Below are 21,321 nucleotides of genomic sequence, written 5' to 3'. Positions count from 1 at the left end.
TATTTTTGTCCAGAATAATTTATGTTAATTCCTGTGGAGGTATGCTTGCTTCACATACTTTATTGAATAGACAGAATAATTTACCGTTTTTTCCTCACTCGAAGAAAGGCTACATTAAGTGATTTGTATTTCTATGGGGTATAGTGCAGAGTCGGTGACAAAAGGTTTTTCATCAAGTGTGGATTTTTCTGCTCTTTTTACATTGTGTTGCTCTTATTAGTGAAGGTGGGAAACATCTCCACTTCACTGATCCTCAACACTGGGGCCCCACAAGGGTGCGTGCTGCGCAGCCATGCACACCTCCAACTCAGGCAGCAAGTTTGCAGATGACACAACAGAAGTGGGCTTTATTATCAACAACGATGAGACCGCTTACAGGGAGGTCACTCAGGGGCACTCGGAGTGTGGTTTCAGGAAAAAAAACTCACTCATCGTCAACAAAACAAAGGAGATGATCATGCACTTCGTGAAACAGCAGAGGGAGCACCCCCTATGCACATCGACTGGACAGCAGTGGAGAAGGTGGAAAGTTTTAAGTTCCTTGGCATACACATCACAGACAAACTGAAATTGTCCACCCACACAGACAGTGTGGTGAAGGCGGCACAACAGCGCCTCTCCAACCTCAGGAGACTGAAGAAATTTGACTTGTCACCTAAAACCCTCACAAACTTTTACAGATGCACAATTGAGAGCATCCTGTCGGGCTGTATCACTGCCTGGTACGGCAACTGCACCGCCCACAACCGTAAGGCTCTCCAGAGGGTGGTGCGGTCTGCACAACGCATCACCAAGGGTAAACTACCTGCCCTCAAGGACACCTACAGAATCCGATGTCACTGGAAGGCCAAAAAGTTAATCAAGGACAACAACCACCCGAGCCACTGCCTGTTCACCCCGCTACCATCCAGAAGGTGAGGTCAGTACAGGTACAGTGGGGAGAACAAGTATTTGATACACTGCCGATTTTGCAGGTTTTCCTACTTACAAAGCATGTAGAGGTCTGTAATTTTTTATAATTGGTACACTTCAACTGTGAGAGACGGAATCTTAAACAAAAATCCAGAAAATCTCATTGTATGATTTTTAAGTAATTATTTTGCATTTTATTGCATGACATAAGTATTTGATCACTTACCAACCAATAAGAATTCTGTCTCTCACAGACCTGTTAGTTTTTCTTTAAGAAGCCCTCCTGTTCTTCACTCATTACCTGTATTAACTGCACCTGTTTGAACTTGTTACCTGTATAAAAGACACCTGTCCACACACTCAATCAAACAGACTCCAACCTCTCCACAATGGCCAAGACTAGAGAGCTGTGTATGGACATCAGGGATAAAATTGTAGACCTGCACAAGGCTGGGATGGGCTACAGGACAATAGGCAAGCGGCTTGGTGAGAAGGCAACAACTGTTGGCGCAATTATTAGAAAATGGAAGAAGTTCAAGATGATGGTCAATCACCCTTGGTCTGGGGCTCCATGCAAGATCTCACCTCGTGGGGCATCAATGATCATGAGGAAGGTGAGGGATCAGCCCAGAACTACATGGCAGGACCTGGTCAATGACCTGAAGAGAGCTGGGACCACAGTCTCAAAGAAAACCATTAGTAACACACTACGCCGTCATGGATTAAAATCCTGCAGCGCATGCAAGGTCCCCCTGCTCAAGCCAGCGCATGTCCAGGCCCATCTGAAGTTTGCCAATGACCATCTGGATGATCCAGAGGAGGAATGGGAGAAGGTCATGTGGTCTGATGAGACAAAAATATAGTTTTTTGGTCTAAACTCCACTCTCTGTGTTTGGAGGAAGAAGAAGGATAAGTACGACCCCAAGAAAACCATCCCAACCGTGAAGCATGGAGGTGGAAACATCATTCTTTGGGGATGCTTTTCTGCAAAGGGGATTGGACGACTGCACCGTATTGAGGGGAGGATGGATGGGGCCATGTATCGCGAGATCTTGGCCAACAACCTCCTTCCCTCAGTAAGAGCATTGAAGATGGGTCGTGGCTGGGTCTTCCAGCATGACAACGACCCGAAACACACAGCCAGGGCAACTAAGGAGTGGCTCCGTAAGAAGCATCTCAAAGTCCTGGAGTGGCCTAGCCAGTCTCCAGACCTGAACCCAGTAGAAAATCTTTGGAGGGAGCTGAAAGTCCGTATTGCCCAGCCACAGTCTGTATGGAGGAGTGGGCCAAAATCCCTGCTGCAGTGTGTGCAAACCTGGTCAAGAACTACAGGAAACGTATGATCTCTGTAATTGTAAACAAAGGTTTCTGTACCAAATATTAAGTTATGCTTTTCTGGTGTATCAAATACTTATTTCATGCAATAAAATGCAAATTATTTACTTAAAAATCATACAATGTCATTTTCTGGATTTTTGTTTTAGATTCCGTCTCTCACAGTTGAAGTGTACCTATGATTTAAAAAATTACAGACCTCTACATGCTTTGTAAGTAGGAAAACCTGCAAAATCGGCAGTGTATCAAATACTTGTTCTCCCCACTGTATATCAAAGCTGGGACCGAGAGACTGAAAAACAGCTTCTAAGGCCATCAGACTGCCTACATTCAGACTCAAAATCATCGGCCACTTTAATAAATGGATCACTAGTAACTTTAATAATGCCACTTTAATAATGTTTGCATATCTTGCATTACTCATCTCATATGTATATACTGTATTCTATACCATCTATTGCATCTTGCCTATGCTGCTCGCTCATCACTCATCCATATATTTATATGTACATATTCTTATTCCATCCCTTTACTTAAGATTGTGTGTTAAGTAGTTGTTGTTGAATTGTTAGATTACTTGTTAGATATTACTGCACTGTCAGAACTAGAAGCACAAGCATTTCACTACACTTGCTTTAACATCTGCTAACCATGTGTATGTGATCATAAAATTTGATTTGATTCATGACATCACAGCAGGAGCGAAACGCTCCTTGTGAATGCCAGTTACTTTAAAGTTTAAAGTTAGCTAGTTAGTGTGATTCTAGCCTTCATCTAATTTACCGCAGGCTGCGTCTCTGCTGCTGTTTTATTCAACCTGGCTCATTTTGTAGTCCCTTTATTATACTTCAGAGAAACGGCTTGCCTCGGTAATAGATATTGGTACGTCTGCACTTTTGGTGTAATTATAGTGAAAATGGCTGTTGTCCTATAAACTTATATATATATATCAATTGATGTCTGATAAATAATTATTTATCAACAGATCTTATAAACTAGATGGAAAACAACTATAGTAAGATGTACGACATTCAATTACTTTTCTTTTTATTTGTTTGATTTTTCTCTTCCTGTTGCTCGGACGATTAACCAGAGCATAGGTGTCTTATACTAACTGCATATTTCCCATTTCTCTCCTCTGTCCTCTCTGTCTGTCCAGATGAAGCTGTGGAACAAGTACAAGGTGACCAGTATTCCCTCGCTGGTGTTTGTGGATGCAGCCACAGGGAAGGTGTTGTGTCGGAACGGACTACTGGTGGTGAGAGATGACCCCAAAGGTAAATCTCCTCAGTCAGACTGAGCCTCAGCAATGAGGACTGCGCCGGAACACAGATACACACACGTGAAAACAAGCATACAGTTTATTCAATGAAAAATGCCTCGTCAGAATTTCATATTGCAAAGTTTCTGTGCCACATCCTTCACCAGTTGGAGAGCTGGCCATATTTCTCAATTTGTGTCCTGTTCTGGTATTGCATGAATATTATAAAGTGCCCTTTCTTATTCCCACATCTGCAGACCTATAATTTCCCAGCTTTTAAGTGGGAGACTGCCTGTTCGCAAGAGCAGACTTGCATTCCTTTCTGGTACATGAGAGGATGTCCTCTCATGGCCAAAAAAAATCACAATAATTTGACATCCTGCTCTTTAGAGCCCTAATTGCACAACATGAGAAAGGCCCACTAGTCAGAGAGGAGGTGTTCCAAAAAAGGTCCAAATACAAATTCCATCTAGACACCGTTGCCCAAGATGACACACAAAACAATACATACCTCGGCCTAAACATCAGCGCCACAGGTAACTTCCACCAAGCTGTGAACGAGCTGAGAGACAAGGCAAGAAGGGACTTCTATACCATAAAAAGGAACATCAAATTTGACTTACCAATTAGGATCTTTCAAAAAATACTCAGATCAGTTATAGAACCCATTGCCGTTTATGGTTGTTAGGTCTGGGATCTGCCTGCCAACCCAGAATTCACAAAATGGGACAAACACCAAATTGAGACTACATGCAGAATTTTGAAAAAATATCCTCAATGTACAACGTAAAACACCAAATAATGCATGTAGAGCAGAATTAGTCCGATAAGCGCTAATGATCAAAATCCAGAAAAGAGACGTTAAATTCTACATCCACCTAAAAGGAAGCGATTCCCAAACCTTCCATAACAAAACCATCACCTACAGAGAGAGAAACCTGGAGAATAGCCCCCAAAGCAAGCTGGTCCTCGGGCTCTGTTCACAAACAGAACCCACAGAGCCCCAGGACAGCAACACAATTAGACCCAACCAAATCATGAGAAAACAAAAAGTTAATTACTTCCAATGTGTCAAGTAATTAACAAAAAAAACTGAGCAAACTGGAATGCTTTTCCACAAAGAATTTGAAAGCAAACCCAATTTTGATAAACTCCCATATCTACTGGGTGAAATACCACAGTGTGCAATCACAGCAGCAAGATTTGTGAATTTGTGACCTGAAAAGAAAAGGGCAACCAGTGGAGAACAAACACCATTGTAAATACAACCCATATTTATGTTTTATTTATTTTCCTTTTGTACTTTAACTATTTGCACATCATTACAACACAGTATATACAGTGGGGCAAAAAAGCATTGTCAGCCACCAATTGTGCAAGTTCTCCCACTTAAAAAGATGAGAGAGGCCTGTAATTTTCATCATAGGTACACTTCAACTATGAGAGACAAAATGAGAGAAAAAAATCCAGAAAATCACATTGTAGGATTTTTAATGAATTTATTTGCAAATTATGGTGGAAAATAACTATTTGGTCAATAACAAAAGTTTATCTCAATACTTTGTTATATACCCTTTGTTGGCAATGACAGAGGACAAACATATTCTGTAAGTCTTCACAAGGTTTTCACACACTGTTTGCTGGTATTTTGACCTATTCCTCCATGCAGATCTCCTCTAGAGCAGTGATGTTTTGGGGCTGTTGCTGGGCAACACAGACTTTCAACTCCCTCCAAAGATTTTCTATGGGGTTGAGATCTGGAGACTGGCTAGGCCACTCCAGGACCTTGAAATTCTTCTTACGAAGCCACTCCTTCGTTGCCCGGGCGGTGTGTTTGGGATCATTGTCATGCTGAAAGACACAGCCACGTTTCATCTTCAATGCCCTTGCTGATGGAAGGAGGTTTTCACTCAAAATCTCACGATACATGGCCCCATTCATTCTTTCCTTTACATGGATCAGTCGTCCTGGTCCCTTTGCAGAAAAACAGCCCCAAAGCATGATGTTTCCACCCCCATGCTTCACAGTAGGTATGGTGTTCTTTGGATGCAACTCAGCCTTCTTTGTCCTCCAAACATGACGAGTTGAGTTTTTACCAAAAAGTTATATTTTGGTTTCATCTGACCATATGACAATCTCCCAGTCTTCTTCTGGATCATCCAAATGCTCTCTAGCAAACTTCAGACGGGCCTGGACATGTACTGGCTTAAGCAGGGGGACACGTCTGGCACTGCAGGATTTGAGTCCCTGGCGGCGTAGTGTGTTACTGATGGTAGGCTTTGTTACTTTGGTCCCAGCTCTCTGCGGGTCATTCACTAGGTCCCCCCCGTGTGGTTCTGGGATTTTTGTTCACCGTTCTTGTGATCATTTTGACCCCACGGGGTGAGATCTTAAGTGGAGCCCCAGATCGAGGGAGATTATCAGTGGTCTTGTATGTCTTCCATTTCCTAATAATTGCTCCCACAGTTGATTTCTTCAAACCAAGCTGCTTACCTATTGCAGATTCAGTCTTCCCAGCCTGGTGCAGGTTTACAATTTTGTTTCTGGTGTCCTTTTTTAACAGCTCTTTGGTCTTGGCCATAGTGGAGTTTGGAGTGTGACTGTTTGAGGTTGTGGACAGGTGTCTTTTTATACTGATAACATGTTCAAACAGGTGCCATTAATACAGGTAATGAGTGGAGGACAGAGGAGCCTCTTAAAGAAGAACTTACAGGTCTGTGAGAGCCAGAAATCTTGCTTGTTTGTAGGTGACCAAATACTTATTTTCCACCATAATGTGCAAATAAATTCATAAAAAATCCTACAATGTGATTTTCTGGAGAAAAAAAATTCTCATTTTGTCTGTCATAGTTGAAGTGTACCTATGATGAAAATTACAGGCCTCTCTCATCTTTTTAAGTGGGAGAACTTGCACAATTGGTGGCTGACTAAATACTTTTTTGCCCCACTGTAGATGTAATATGACATTTGAAATGTCTTTATTCTTTTGGAACTTCTGTGAGTGTAATGTTTACTGTACATTTTTGTTTATTTCACTTTTGTTTATTATCTACTTCACTTGCTTTGGCAAATTTAACATATGCTTCCCATGCCAATAAAGCACTTGAATTGAATTGAATTGTGAGGGAGGGTGGAGAGAGTAGGCATGGTGGCAGTAGAACACGTGGTGCAGGGGAATGGATTTCACGAGCTGAACTGTATGACAGATCCTCTGTCTGTCTGCTTAATGAATCCCAGTCTCCATCCCAGCCCACAGTAGACTGCACACTCTATCATTCCCATGATTCATTAACATCAACTAGATGTGGTAAAGAAGAGATTCATCCATCCCCTCCTCTTTCAGAGTTGTTAGAGGGTAGCGGTAGCAGAAAAGGGGTGTGTTTGTGTTGTAGTGAAGAAGGGAGATGGGGGTTACAGGCGGGGTAGTAAGAGTTTGAGGTGGGCTGGGAGGGGTGGGGGGGGGTTGAGAATTCAGGACCCTCTTTCAGCATTTTGAAAGGGCCTAGCTGTCTTGAGTGGCGGAGTGGAGAAGTTGCCTGCAGCACCAGGAAGGAGTGCACTTTTACAGTGTGAATGGGGACAACAATAAAGGGCTACAGCGGCAGAGGCAGTGGGGATGTGTCAGCCCTGTCTAATGAAGGCCTATAGAGGGAAGCCCACATAAAGGAACCTTTACAGCCCTGTCTAATGAAGGCCTATAGAGGGAAGCCCACATAAAGGAACCTTTACAGCCCTGTCTAATGAAGGACTATAGAGGGAAGCCCACATAAAGGAACCTCTACAGCCCTGTCTAATGAAGGCCTATAGAGGGAAGCCCACATGTCTAAAAGGCCTAACCTCTACAGCCCTGTCTAATGAAGGCCTATAGAGGGAAGCCCACATAAAGGAACCTTTACAGCCCTGTCTAATGAAGGCCTATAGAGGGAAGCCCACATAAAGGAACCTCTACAGCCCTGTCTAATGAAGGCCTATAGAGGGAAGCCCACATAAAGGAACCTTTACAGCCCTGTCTAATGAAGGCCTATAGAGGGAAGCCCACATAAAGGAACCTTTACAGCCCTGTCTAATGAAGGCCTATAGAGGGAAGCCCACATAAAGGAACCTCTACAGCCCTGTCTAATGAAGGCCTAACCCACATAAAGGAACCTTTACAGCCCTGTCTAATGAAGGCCTATAGAGGGAAGCCCACATAAAGGAACCTCTACAGCCCTGTCTAATGAAGGCCTATAGAGGGAAGCCCACATAAAGGAACCTCTACAGCCCTGTCTAATGAAGGCCTATAGAGGGAAGCCCACATAAAGGAACCTTTACAGCCCTGTCTAATGAAGGCCTATAGAGGGAAGCCCACATAAAGGAACCTCTACAGCCCTGTCTAATGAAGGCCTATAGAGGGAAGCCCACATAAAGGAACCTTTACAGCCCTGTCTAATGAAGGCCTATAGAGGGAAGCCCACATAAAGGAACCTTTACAGCCCTGTCTAATGAAGGCCTATAGAGGGAAGCCCACATAAAGGAACCTTTACAGCCCTGTCTAATGAAGGACTATAGAGGGAAGCCCACATAAAGGAACCTCTACAGCCCTGTCTAATGAAGGACTATAGAGGGAAGCCCACATAAAGGAACCTTTACAGCCCTGTCTAATGAAGGCCTATAGAGGGAAGCCCACATAAGGAACCTTTACAGCCCTGTCTAATGAAGGCCTATAGAGGGAAGCCCACATAAAGGAACCTTTACAGCCCTGTCTAATGAAGGCCTATAGAGGGAAGCCCACATAAAGGAACCTTTACAGCCCTGTCTAATGAAGGACTATAGAGGGAAGCCCACATAAAGGAACCTTTACAGCCCTGTCTAATGAAGGCCTATAGAGGGAAGCCCACATAAAGGAACCTTTACAGCCCTGTCTAATGAAGGCCTATAGAGGGAAGCCCACATAAAGGAACCTTTACAGCCCTGTCTAATGAAGGCCTATAGAGGGAAGCCCACATAAAGGAACCTTTACAGCCCTGTCTAATGAAGGCCTATAGAGGGAAGCCCAGCCCTGTCTAATGAAGGACTAAAGGAACCCACATAAAGGAACCTTTACAGCCCTGTCTAATGAAGGCCTATAGAGGGAAGCCCACATAAAGGAACCTTTACAGCCCTGTCTAATGAAGGCCTATAGAGGGAAGCCCACATAAAGGAACCTTTACAGCCCTGTCTAATGAAGGCCTATAGAGGGAAGCCCACATAAAGGAACCTTTACAGCCCTGTCTAATGAAGGCCTATAGAGGGAAGCCCACATAAAGGAACCTTTACAGCCCTGCCTACAGAGCTTTATTTATTATTACACCTTATTATTTGGTCCTCCCAAATGCATCTCTAGTGCTTGACACTAACAATGAAGACACCTTGAAAAAGAAACGAGAGGGAGTAAGGCTGGCAGCGCTCCCTGTCCCTGTATGGGAAATTGAAAAGCATGGCTTTCAATAATCATTCAAATCTAATTTTGCATCTGTTGTGCGGTCCCATTTCCAAACACAGATGACATGGATTACAAAAGAGCTTGTGAGTAGGAGGCACACTGGGTTTAGACGTTTGTATGACAAATGCTGGGCCCATGTGCATGTATTTAATATCTAATAGCTGTGCCAGGGGGATGGAGAGAGTGCTCTGGTTTTGAATGGGGAGTTTCTCACACACAGAAAAAGCTCTCTTCTCTGTTCACTAATCAGACCCTTGTCTCTCTATCCTTTCTCCCAAACACCAAACCTTCCCTCCCACCCTAATTCTCCCTCATTCCCTCACCCCCTCTTCACCTCTGTCCTTTTCTCCCTCCTCCCCCTTACCCCCCCTCTCTCAGGCCTGGAGTTCCCCTGGGGGCCCAAGCCCTTTGCAGAGGTGGTGGCCGGCCCTCTGCTCAGGAACAACAGGCAGACGACAGACATCAGCTCATTGGAGGGCCACTATGTGGGAGTGTACTTCTCAGCACACTGGGTAAGTGGTGGGGTGGGGGCCAGGAAGGACACACACATGCAGGGAGGGAGGGAAAGGACCCTCATTTTCCTTTTCAGGCATCCAGCTGCCCCCGATATGAGCAGTAGCCTTATGAAAACAAAGGCATCAGTGAAAGCCAGGGCGGGGCGGCAGGGCACAGCGGGAGGAAACGCAGCAGCCGGTAGCCAGGAATGGACAGAGTAGTTAGGGGACTTCTATTGTCTGGGACTACAGTAGCTGGTTATTCCACTCCTTGCTGTCATTACCAACTAGTGCCCTTTTAAAGTGAGCAGTGGGCGTCCAATCCATTGTCTCTGTCAGTGCTGGGCTTGCCCATCCGTGTGAAGGTCGTGACTTGGTGATGCATGAAAGGCTTGTGTCACTGATGAGCTCAGCTGATGACACACACACAGGCCGCAGACGCCCCTCCAGCTGCCAGTGCTGCCTTCAGCTCCAGAGACCAGTCAGCACGAAGCCATAATGCACTGACTGGTCCACTTTCCAAACCAATACAAATTTGTACATTTTATTTGTCACAAGCTTCACAAAAAACAGGTGTAGACTAACAGTGAAATGTTTACTTACAGGTCCTTTTTCCAACGATGCTGAGTTAAAGATAAAATAGAAATAGTGACATGAGGAATAAATACACAGTGAATAACAATAATGAGTAAAAATAGCATGGCTATATACAGGAGTACCAGTTCCAAGTCAATGTGCAGGGGTATGAGGTAATTTAGGTAATTATGTACATATAGTGAGGGATTTTGTACGTTTGCCCACTGATGAAGAAATTATCAGTCTATAATTTTAATGCTAGGTTTATTTGAACAGTGAGAGACAGAATAACAACAAAAAAATCCAGAAAAACGCATGTCAAAAATATTATAAATTGATTTGCATTTTAATGAGGGAAATAAGTACTTGACCCCCTCTCAATCAGAAAGATTTTTGGCTCCCAGGTGTCTTTTATACAGGTAACGAGCTGAGATTAGGAGCACACTCTTAAAGGGAGTGCTCCTAATCTCAGTTTGTTATCTGTATAAAAGACACCTGTTCACAGAAGCAATCAATCAGATTCCAAACTCTCCACCATGGCCAAGACCAAAGAGCTCTCCAAGGATGTCAGGGACAAGATTGTAGACCTACACAAGGCTGGAATGGGCTACAAGACCATCGCCAAGCAGCTTGGTGAGAAGGTGACAACAGTTGGTGCGATTATTCGCAAATGGAAGAAACAAAGAATCTCCCTCGGCCTGGGGCTCCATGCAAGATCTCATCTCGTGGAGTTGCAATGATCATGAGAACGGTGAGGAATCAGCCCAGAACTACACGGAAGGATCTTGTCAATGATCTCAAGGCAGCTGGGACCATAGTCACCAAGAAAATAATTGGTAACACACTACACCGTGAAGGACTGAAATCCTGCAGCGCCCGCAAGGTCCCCCTGCTCAAGAAAGCACATATACATGCCCGTCTGAAGTTTGCCAATGAACATCTGAATGGTTCAGAGGACAACTGGGTGAAAGTGTTGTGGTCAGATGACACCAAAATGGAGCTCTTGGCATCAACTCAACTCGCCGTGTTTGGAGGAGGAGGAATGCTGACTATGACCCCAAGAACACCATCCCCACCGTCAAACATGGAGGTGGAAACATTATGCTTTGGGGGTGTTTTTCTGCTAAGGGGACAGGACAACTTCACCGCATCAAAGGGACGATGGACGGGGCCATGTACCGTCAAATCTTGGGTGAGAACCTCCTTCCCTCAGCCAGGGCATTGAAATGGGTCGTGGATGGGTATTCCAGCATGACAATGACCCAAAACACACGGGCAAGGCAACAAAGGAGTGGCTCAAGAAGAAGCACTTTAAGGTCCTGGAGTGGCCTAGCCAGTCTCCAGACCTTAATCCCATAGAAAATCTGTGGAGGGAGCTAAAGTTTCGAGTTGCCAAACGTCAACCTCAAAACCTTAATGACTTGGAGAAGATCTGCAAAGAGGAGTGGGACAAAATTCCTCCTGAGATGTGTGCAAACCTGGTGGCCAACTACAAGAAACGTCTGACCTCTGTGATTGCCAACAAGGATTTTGCCACCAAGTACTAAGTCATGTTTTGCAGAGGGGTCAAATACTTATTTCCCTCATTAAAATGCAAATCAATTTATACAATTTTTGACATGCGTTTTTCTGGATTTTTTTGTTGTTATTCTGTCTCTCACTGTTCAAATAAACCTACCATTAAAATTATAGACTAATCATTTCTTTGTCAGTGGACAAACATACAAAATCAGCAGGGGATAAAATACTTTTTTCCCTCACTGTATATAATTACAAAAGCTAAGACAATGGAGCCGGAGGGAACGGCTGCCGTTTTACGGGCTCCTAACCAACTTTGCTTTTTTGTGTGTTTTTATGCATTGTATGTAACTTATTTAGTACATAATGTTGCTGCTACCGTCTCTTATGACCGAAAAGAGCTTCTGGATATCAGAACAGCGATTCGACTCACCTCGAACTGGACAAAGATTTTTTTCTTTAATGAGTCCGACGCGAAGGGTGTACTGTTTCTCCGAGACCAGACCCAAATCCCTGTCATTCGAGTGAAGAAAAGACAGCGGTACAGGGGGCGGAGATCGGGGTGCTTTGTGAGAATTCGTCAGCGAGTGCGTAACCCGCCTCTACCATCTGGCCAATGTGAAATCTCTGGAGAATAAACTGGATGAGCTCCGTTCGAGACTATTCTACCAACTGGACATTAACTGAAATATGTTATGTTTCACAGAGTCGTGGCTGAACAACAACACGGATAATATGCATTTGACTGGATTTTCCATGCATTCGCAGGACAGAACTGCTCCGTCCGGTAAGACGGTAGTGGTGTGTGTCTATTTGTCAATAACAGCTGGTGATCAATGTCTAATATTAAGGAAGTCTCTGTATTGCCCGCCTGAGGTAGTGTGGTGTACAGCTTATCAGATAGAGGTACTCTATCTACCAAGAGAGTTTTCATCTATATTTTTCGTAGCCATCTATTTACCACCTCAAACCGTTGTTGGCACTAAGGCCGTACTTAACAAGCTGTACAAGGCCATAAGCAAACAAGAAAATGCTCATCCAGAAGCAGCGCTCCTAGTGGCCGGGGACTTTAATGCGGGCAAACTTAAATCCGTTTTACCTCATTTCTCCCAGCATGTCACCTGTCCAACCAGAGGGGGAAAAAACTCTAGACCACATTTACTCCACACATAGAGATGCATACAAAGCTCTCCCTCTCCCTCTATTTGCCAAATCTGACCATAATTCTATCCTCCTGATTCCTGCTTACAAGCAAAAACTACCAGTGACTCGCTCAATACGGAAGTGGTCAGATAACGCAGATTCTACGCTACAGGACTGTTTTGCTAGCACAGACTGGAATATGTTCCGGGATTCATCCAATGGCATTAAGGAGTATACCACCTGAGTCACCAGCTTCATCAATAAGTGTATCAACGACGTTGTCCCCACAGTAACCGTATGTACATATTCCAACCAGAAGTCATGTATTACAGGCAACATCCGCACCGAGCTAAAGGCTAGAGCTGCCTCTGCCGTTTTCAAGGAGTGGGACACTACTCCGGACGCTTATAAGAAATCCCACTATGCCCTCAAAAGAACCATCAAACAGGCAAAGCGTCAATACAGGACTAAGATTGAATCCTACTATACTGACTCTGATGCTCGTCGGATGTGGCAGGGCTTGCAAACTATTACGGACTGCAAAGGGAAACCCAGCCGCAAGCTGCCCAGTGACGCGAGCCTACCAGACAGGCTAAATGCCTTTTATGCTCGCTTCGAGGCAAGCAACACTGAAGCACCAGCTGTTCTGGACGGCTGTGTGATCACGCTCTCCATAGCTGATGTGAGCAAGACCTTTTAAACAGGTCAACATTAACAAGGCTGCGGGGCCAGACGGATTACCAGGACGTGTACTCCGAGCATGGTGGACCAACTGGCAAGTGTCTTCACTTGACATTTTCAACCTCTCCCTGACCGACTCTGCAATACCTACATGTTTCAAGCAGACCACCATAGTCCTTGTGCCCAAGAAATCAAAGGTAACCTGCCTAAATGACTACCGCCCCTTAGCACTCATGTCGATAGCCATGAAGAGCTTTGAAAGGCTGGTCATGGCTCACATCAATACCATCATCACACTGCCCTTTCCCACCTGGACAAAAGGAACACCTATGTGAGAATGCTGTTCATTGACCACAGCTCAGCGTTCAACACCATAGTGCCTACAAAGCTCATCACTAAGCTAAGGACCCTGTGACTAAACACCTCCCTCTGCAACTGGATCCTGGACATCTTGACAAGCTGCCCCCAGGTGGTAAGGGTAGGCAACAGCACATCTGCCACGCTGATCCTCTACACGGGGGCCCCTCAGGGGTGCGTGCTTAGTCCCCTCCTGTACTCCCTGTTCACCCACGACTGTGTGGCCAAGCGGTGGTGGCCTGATCACCGACAACGATGAGACATCCTATAGGGAGGAGGTCAGAGACCTGGCATTGTGGTGCAAGGACAACCACCTCTCCCTCAATGTGAGCAAGACAAAGAAGCTGACCGTGGAAAAAAGGAGGGTCGAACAGTCCCCCATTAACATCGGGGCTGTAGTGGAGCGGGTTGAGAGATTACATTTCCTTGATGTCCACATCATCTACAACAAACTATCATGGTCCGAAAACACCAAGAAAGTTGTGAAGAGTGCACGAAAATGCCTTTTCCCCCTCTGGAGACCGAAAAGATTTGGCATGGGTCCCCAGATCCTCAAAAGCTTCTACAGCTGCACCATCGAGAGCATCCTGACCGGTTGCATCAGCGCTTGGTATGGCAACTGCTCAGAATCCGACCGTTAGGCGCTACAGAGGGTAATGCCTTCTGCCCAGTACATCACTGTGGCCAAGCTTCCTGCCATCCCTGTTCTCTCTGCTACCGCACAACAAGAAGTACCGGAGCGCCAAGTCTCGGTTCAAAAGACTTCTTTACAGCTTCTACCCCCAAGCCATAAGACTGCCAAACAATAAAATTGCACCCCGGACTATTTACATTGACCCCCTCCCCCCTTTGTTTGTACACTGCTGCTGCTCGCTGTTTGTTTATCTATGCATAGTCACTTTACCCCTACCTACATGTACAAATGACCTTGACTAACCTGTACCTCCGCACATTGACTCGGTACCAGTACCCCCTGTATATAGCCTCGTTATTGTTATTTTATTGTTACTTTTTATTTAATTTTGTGTTACTTTTTATTTAATTTTTCACTTAAGAAAATATTTACTAAATAAACAAATCTCTTTCTTGAACTGCATTGTTGGTTAAGGGCTTGTAAATCAACATTTCACGGTAACACGGTAAGGTACCTGTGATACCTGTTGTTTTCAGCGCATGTGACAAATACAATTTGATATAGTTATGTGTATTATTTTAAGGCTACATTCCCCTCTCTTAACAGTGTAAATTCACCACACCATTAATAGACAGTTCCAAGCGTGAAATGGCCAGCACTTGGCCATTGGATTACTTTTACCGACAACCTGAAGTGACCCTCGACAGGATAGAGTAGGTGACCCAGTTCCTCACTGACTTTACCCTCGTCACTAGCTATGTGTGTGTGAGCGCTGTGTTTGTGTCACTGAGGCTGAGAAAGAAAAGGAGGAAATGGAGAATGGATAGAGAAAATATACTGTAAGAGGGAGAGACTGATGAGTGAGACTGGTCTGGTTTGTTTTCTTCAGCCACAGATCTGCCACCGCTGGCACTCTGATACCATCTTAATGCCAGCCGCTCTGCTCCTCCACGCTCGCACGCACTCATGGAGGGAACACAACACACACACACACACTAGACCAGAGACTATGAAGTCATTCTCCCTGCTTGACTTGAGAGGGCTCTCAAAATACACACTCACAACAACAAATGCCTCCAAGCCAAGACCATCCTGAGTTCAATCCCGAGCACTTAGGTTCTCACATTTGAATGGCCCAGGAAACAAAATGTAAATGTTAGTCCTGGTTCCTGGTGAAACATTGGAGTGATGTACTGTAGAGAGCCAGTCAGAAAACACACCCAAGGCCATGTTATATACAGTGCCTTGCGAAAGTATTCGGCCCCCTTGAACTTTGCGACCTTTTGCCACATTTCAGGCTTCAAACATAAAGATATAAAACTGTATTTTTTTGTGAAGAATCACGACATTTATTGGATATTTCAAACTTTTTTAACAAATCAAAAACTGAAAAATTGGGCGTGCAAAATTATTCAGCCCCCTTAAGTTAATACTTTGTAGCGCCACCTTTTGCTGCAATTACACCTGTAAGTCGCTTGGGGTATGTCTCTATCAGTTTTGCACATCGAGAGACTGAAATTTTTTCCCATTCCTCCTTGCAAAACAGCTCGAGCTCAGTGAGGTTGGATGGAGAGCATTTGTGAACAGCAGTTTTCAGTTCTTTCCACAGATTCTCGATTGGATTCAGGTCTGGACTTTGACTTGGCCATTCTAACACCTGGATATGTTTATTTTTGAACCATTCCATTGTAGATTTTGCTTTATGTTTTGTATCATTGTCTTGTTGGAAGACAAATCTCCGTCCCAGTCTCAGGTCTTTTGCAGACTCCATCAGGTTTTCTTCCAGAATGGTCCTGTATTTGGCTCCATCCATCTTCCCATCAATTTTAACCATCTTCCCTGTCCCTGCTGAAGAAAAGCAGGCCCAAACCATGATGCTGCCACCACCATGTTTGACAGTGGGGATGGTGTGTTCAGGGTTGATGAGCAGTGTTGCTTTTACGCCAAACATAACGTTTTGCATTGTTGCCAAAAAGTTCAATTTTGGTTACATCTGACCAGAGCACCTTCTTCCACACGTTTGGTGTGTCTCCCAGGTGGCTTGTGGCAAACTTTAAACAACACTTTTTATGGATACCTTTAAGAAATGGCTTTCTTCTTGCCACTCTTCCATAAAGGCCAGATTTGTGCAATATATGACTGATTGTTGTCCTATGGACAGAGTCTCCCACCTCAGCTGTAGATCTCTGCAGTTCATCCAGAGTGATCATGGGCCTCTTGGCTGCATCTCTGATCAGTCTTCTCCTTGTATGAGCTGAAAGTTTAGAGGGACGGCCAGGTCTCGGTAGATTTGCAGTGGTCTGATACTCCTTCCATTTCAATATTATCGCTTGCACAGTGCTCCTTGGGATGTTTAAAGCTTGGGAAATCTTTTTGTATCCAAATCCGGCTTTAAACTTCTTCACAACAGTATCTCGGACCTGCCTGGTGTGTTCCTTGTTCTTCATGATGCTCTCTGCGCTTTTAACGGACCTCTGAGACTATCACAGTGCAGGTGCATTTATACGGAGACTTGATTACACACAGGTGGATTGTATTTATCATCATTAGTCATTTAGGTCAACATTGGATCATTCAGAGATCCTCACTGAACTTCTGGAGAGAGTTTGCTGCACTGAAAGTAAAGGGGCTGAATAATTTTGCACGCCCAATTTTTCAGTTTTTGATTTGTTAAAAAAGTTTGAAATATCCAATAAATGTCGTTCCACCTCATGATTGTGTCCCACTTGTTGTTGATTCTTCACAAAAAAATACAGTTTTATATCTTTATGTTTGAAGCCTGAAATGTGGCAAAAGGTCGCAAAGTTCAAGGGGGCCGAATACTTTCGCAAGGCATTATATCTATATATTTATATATCTATATACAGACATACAGTTGTATCAATATAGATCAATATAGGTCATTCTGGAAACTGTGTTTGTGTTGTCCCTGCAGTGCCCTCCATGCCGCAGTCTGACTCGGGTGCTGGTAGAATCATATCGCACTGTGAAAGAATCGGGTCAGAAGTTTGAGATGGTGTTTGTCAGCGCTGACAGGTGAGACTCAGTGTTGCAGTATTTCCTTCATACACGTATACACACTCTGTCTCGCGCTCTCTCTGTTGCTCTCTCTCATATATATATATATACATGCTTTTTTTGTCCATTAAAATAACATAAAATTGATCAGAAATACAGTGTAGACATTGTTAATATTGTAAATGACTTTTGGAGCTGGAAACGGCTGATTAAAAAAATATATATATATATATATAATAATAATAGTGGAATATCTACATAGGTGTACAAAGGCCCATTTATCAGCAACCATCACTCCTGTGTTCCAATGGCACGTTGAGTGCCTAGAAGGCCAGCATCCTGGAGTCGCCTCTTCACTGTTGACATTGAGACTAGTGTTTTGCGGGTACTATTTAATGAAGCTGCCAGTTGAGGACTTGTGAGGCGTCTGTTTCTCAAACTACACACTCTAATGGACTTGTCCTCTCGCTCAGTTGTGCACCGGGGCCTCCCACTCTTTCTATTCTGGTTAGAGACAGTTTGCGCTGTTCTGTGAAGGGAGTAGTACACAGCATTGTACAAGATCTTCAGTTTCATGGCAATTTCTCGCATGGAATAGCCTTCATTTCTCAGAACAAGAATAGACTGACAAGTTTCAGAAGAAAGTTCTTTGTTTCTGGCCATTTTGAGCCTGTAATCAAACCCACAAATGCTGCTCCAGATACTCAACCAGTCTAAAGAAGGCCAGTTTAATTGCTTCTTTAATCAGAACAACAGTTTTCAGCTGTGCTAACATGATTGCAAAAGAGTTTTATAATGATCAATTAGCCTTCTTAAAATGATCAACTTTGATTAGCTAACACAACATGCCATTAGAACACAGGAGTGATGGTTGCTGATAATGGGCCTATGTAGATATTCCATTAAAAATATCTGCTTTTTACAGCTACAACAGTCATTTACAACATTAACAATGTCTACACTGTATTTCTGATCAATTTGATGTTATTTTAATGGACAAACATTTGAATTGACTGAATAAACAGAGTTGACAGTGGCTCTAAGGGTTGTTTTGTGTTTGTCAACCAACGCAGGTCGGAGGAGTCCTTTCAGCAGTACTTCAGTGAGATGCCTTGGTTGGCAGTCCCATACTCAGACGAGGCCCGACGATCACGACTCAACAGACTCTTCGGAATACAAGGTACAACACTATCTCTGATGTCTCCTCCTGTACTCATATACTGTAGTCCTCCTGGACATGAGGCTCAGAGTGAGTATCAAACACTAACTGTCTGGCCAAATTATGTGTTGATGTGGAGAAGCGACCTAATGGCAGCCAGCTCTACTGTGTGCTGTTCTGTGCTGGGTAGGGAACAGTGAACAGATAGCCCTCAAGCTAAAGGAATGTGGGCTGGTAATCAAGTTTACTGTCCCGCTCACTGAGTAAGGGTCATTTCTCTCTCTCGCTCTGCCTTTTTTTCCTTCTTCCCAAGGCTTTTTTTCTATAACCCACCCCTGTCTCTCGCTAATGCCCCCACCATCAAGTCTGTCTGTCCATCTGTCCGTCCGTCCACAGGGGAGTAGTGTGGTTGTAGTCAATGTGCTGGCTCATTGCCTTTTCTGCCTGAATGTTAAGAATGCTTGCAGGACTAGTCGATACTGCCCCGCTTCCCCATTCAAACCCCTGTTATTCACACTGGCCCCCACCCATCACCACACACACACACACCCTTCCTCCCAGCCAAACACACACTATGCACTCTGTCTGTTTCTGATAAGGATGTTTAATACGGCAGTGAGATTGTAATCTGAAAGACTGTGGGAGAGAAAGGGGTCGGGGGTTATGAAAAATCTCCTGAACAGGGAACGCAGCGGGAGTCTGAGCAGAGAAATGGATGGAGAGAGACAGAGAGCAGAGGCAGGTCAGAGCCTCTGAGGGACTTTAAGCTCCTCCATACCACACAGATAAACAGTGGGAGAGAGACAGCCATATGTGGTGAGAGTAACTGTAAAACATGGAAGAATAGGAGGGTGAGGTGGCAGAGTAGCAAGATCTTCAATTCATGATTATTCTCTCCCTATTTCCATCTTTCTCACTTTCTTTTTTCCTCTCTCCCACCCTCCCTTCCCCAGGTATTCCCACCCTTATTCTGCTGGACACGGAAGGTCACATGATCACGCGACAGGGCCGTGTGGAGGTGCTGAATGACCCAGAGTGTCGGCTCTTCCCCTGGCACCCCAGGCCCGTACTGGAGCTCAGCGAGTCCAACGCCGTGCAGCTCCACGAGGGGCCCTGCCTCGTGCTCTTTGTGGGTGAGTAGATGAGTGGATGACCATTTCAATGTCAGTCCCTACCGTGCACCTCCTCGAGAGGCCCTACCTCGTGGTCTTTGTGGGTGAATGGAGGAGCATTCAGTGCTGGTTTCTACCAAAACAATCCTTTACACTATGTAGAGTAGTACATTCTAAAGAATATTGTGCAAGTAGTAAAAGTGAACAGATCAGTTGTAAGGCCGCATGCTATTTTAAAGTTTGAGAACATGCAAGAGTAGGGTAGAGAGAAGGATGAGAAGGAAATGGCCTGTCTGTCTGTTAAGCTGTTAGCAGTGAGAGAGATGGCAGAGATGGATGCCATGCTTTGGCTCAGGCCAAAGTGGACAGGACAGCCAGCAGGCCAGACGACACAATAATAAAGCAATGTGAGAATGGAGTGACCGGGTGCACACTGATGACCTCAGACCACCCTAAGATCAGATCCAAAGGGCTCCTCCGTTTGCCTCCTCACTCATCTGCTCATCTGTCCATTCACTCACCCTGTCTCCTCCTTTTGTCTCCTCACTCATCTGTACATCTGTCTGTTCACTCACCCCCTCTCTCCTCCCGTCCTGCACATTCTTTCTCTCCTTTTTCTCATGGCTGTTTTTCTTTCTCTCTTCATCCTGTCCTCTCTCTGGCCTTTCACTCTTCATCCTGTCCTCTCTCTGGCCTTTCTCTCTTCATCCTGTCCTCTCTCTGGCCTTTCTCTCTTCATCCTGTCCTCCCTCTGGCCTTTCTCTCTTCATCCTGTCCTCCATCTGGCCTTTCTCTCTTCATCCTGTCCTCTCTCTGGCCTTTCTCTCTTCATCCTGTCCTCTCTCTGGCCTTTCTCTCTTCATCCTGTCCCGCCTCTCTGGCCTTTCCCTCTTCATCCTGTCCCCTCTCTCTGGCCTTTCTCTCTTCATCCTGTCCCCTCTCTGGCCTTTCTCTCTTCATCCTGTCCCCTCTGGCCTTTCTCTCTTCATCCTGTCCCCTCTCTGGCCTTTCTCTCTTCATCCTGTCCCCTCTCTGGCCTTTCTCTCTTCATCCTGTCCCCTCTCTCTGGCCTTTCTCTCTTCATCCTGTCCCCTCTCTGGCCTTTCTCTCTTCATCCTGTCCCCTCTCTGGCCTTTCTCTCTTCATCCTGTCCTCTCTCTGGCCTTTCTCTCTTCATCCTGTCCTCTCTCTGGTCTTTCTCTCTTCATCCTGTCCTCTCTCTGGCCTTTCTCTCTTCATCCTGTCCTCTCTCTGGCCTTTCTCTCTTCATCCTGTCCTCTCTCTGGCCTTTCTCTCTTCATCCTGTCCTCTCTCTGGCCTTTCTCTCTTCATCCTGTCCTCTCTCTGGCCTTTCTCTCTTCATCCTGTCCTCTCTCTGGTCTTTCTCTCTTCATCCTGTCCTCTCTCTGGTCTTTCTCTCTTCATCATGTCCTCTCTCTGGCCTTTCTCTCTTCATCCTGTCCCCTCTCTGGCCTTTCTCTCTTCATCCTGTCCTCCATCTGGCCTTTCTCTCTTCATCCTGTCCTCTCTCTGGCCTTTCTCTCTTCATCCTGTCCCGCTTCTCTGGCCTTTCTCTCATCCTGTCCCGCCTCTCTGGCCTTTCTCTCTTCATCCTGTCCCGCCTCTCTGGCCTTTCTCTCTTCATCCTGTCCCCCTCTCT

At 45.0% G+C, this 21,321-nt stretch overlaps 1 protein-coding gene across 1 annotated transcript in view; it reads left to right on the top strand.

The window, feature by feature from the left end:
• LOC112265526 (nucleoredoxin) overlaps positions 1-21,321 on the top strand; it is a 90,820-nt gene that overhangs the window by 60,149 nt on the left and 9,350 nt on the right. The window contains exons 2-6 of the mRNA XM_024442898.2: positions 3,407-3,524; positions 9,348-9,481; positions 17,308-17,408; positions 18,464-18,570; positions 19,503-19,682. Coding sequence (XP_024298666.2) covers positions 3,407-3,524; positions 9,348-9,481; positions 17,308-17,408; positions 18,464-18,570; positions 19,503-19,682 — 640 coding nt within the window. The remainder of the gene's footprint in view (positions 1-3,406; positions 3,525-9,347; positions 9,482-17,307; positions 17,409-18,463; positions 18,571-19,502; positions 19,683-21,321) is intronic.

The sequence above is a fragment of the Oncorhynchus tshawytscha genome, linkage group LG13 (assembly GCF_018296145.1).
Source record: "Oncorhynchus tshawytscha isolate Ot180627B linkage group LG13, Otsh_v2.0, whole genome shotgun sequence".
Classification (NCBI taxonomy): Eukaryota; Metazoa; Chordata; class Actinopteri; order Salmoniformes; family Salmonidae; genus Oncorhynchus; species Oncorhynchus tshawytscha.
Note: the sequence above shows the minus strand (reverse complement) of the source record. Positions and strands in the feature narration are given on the sequence as shown.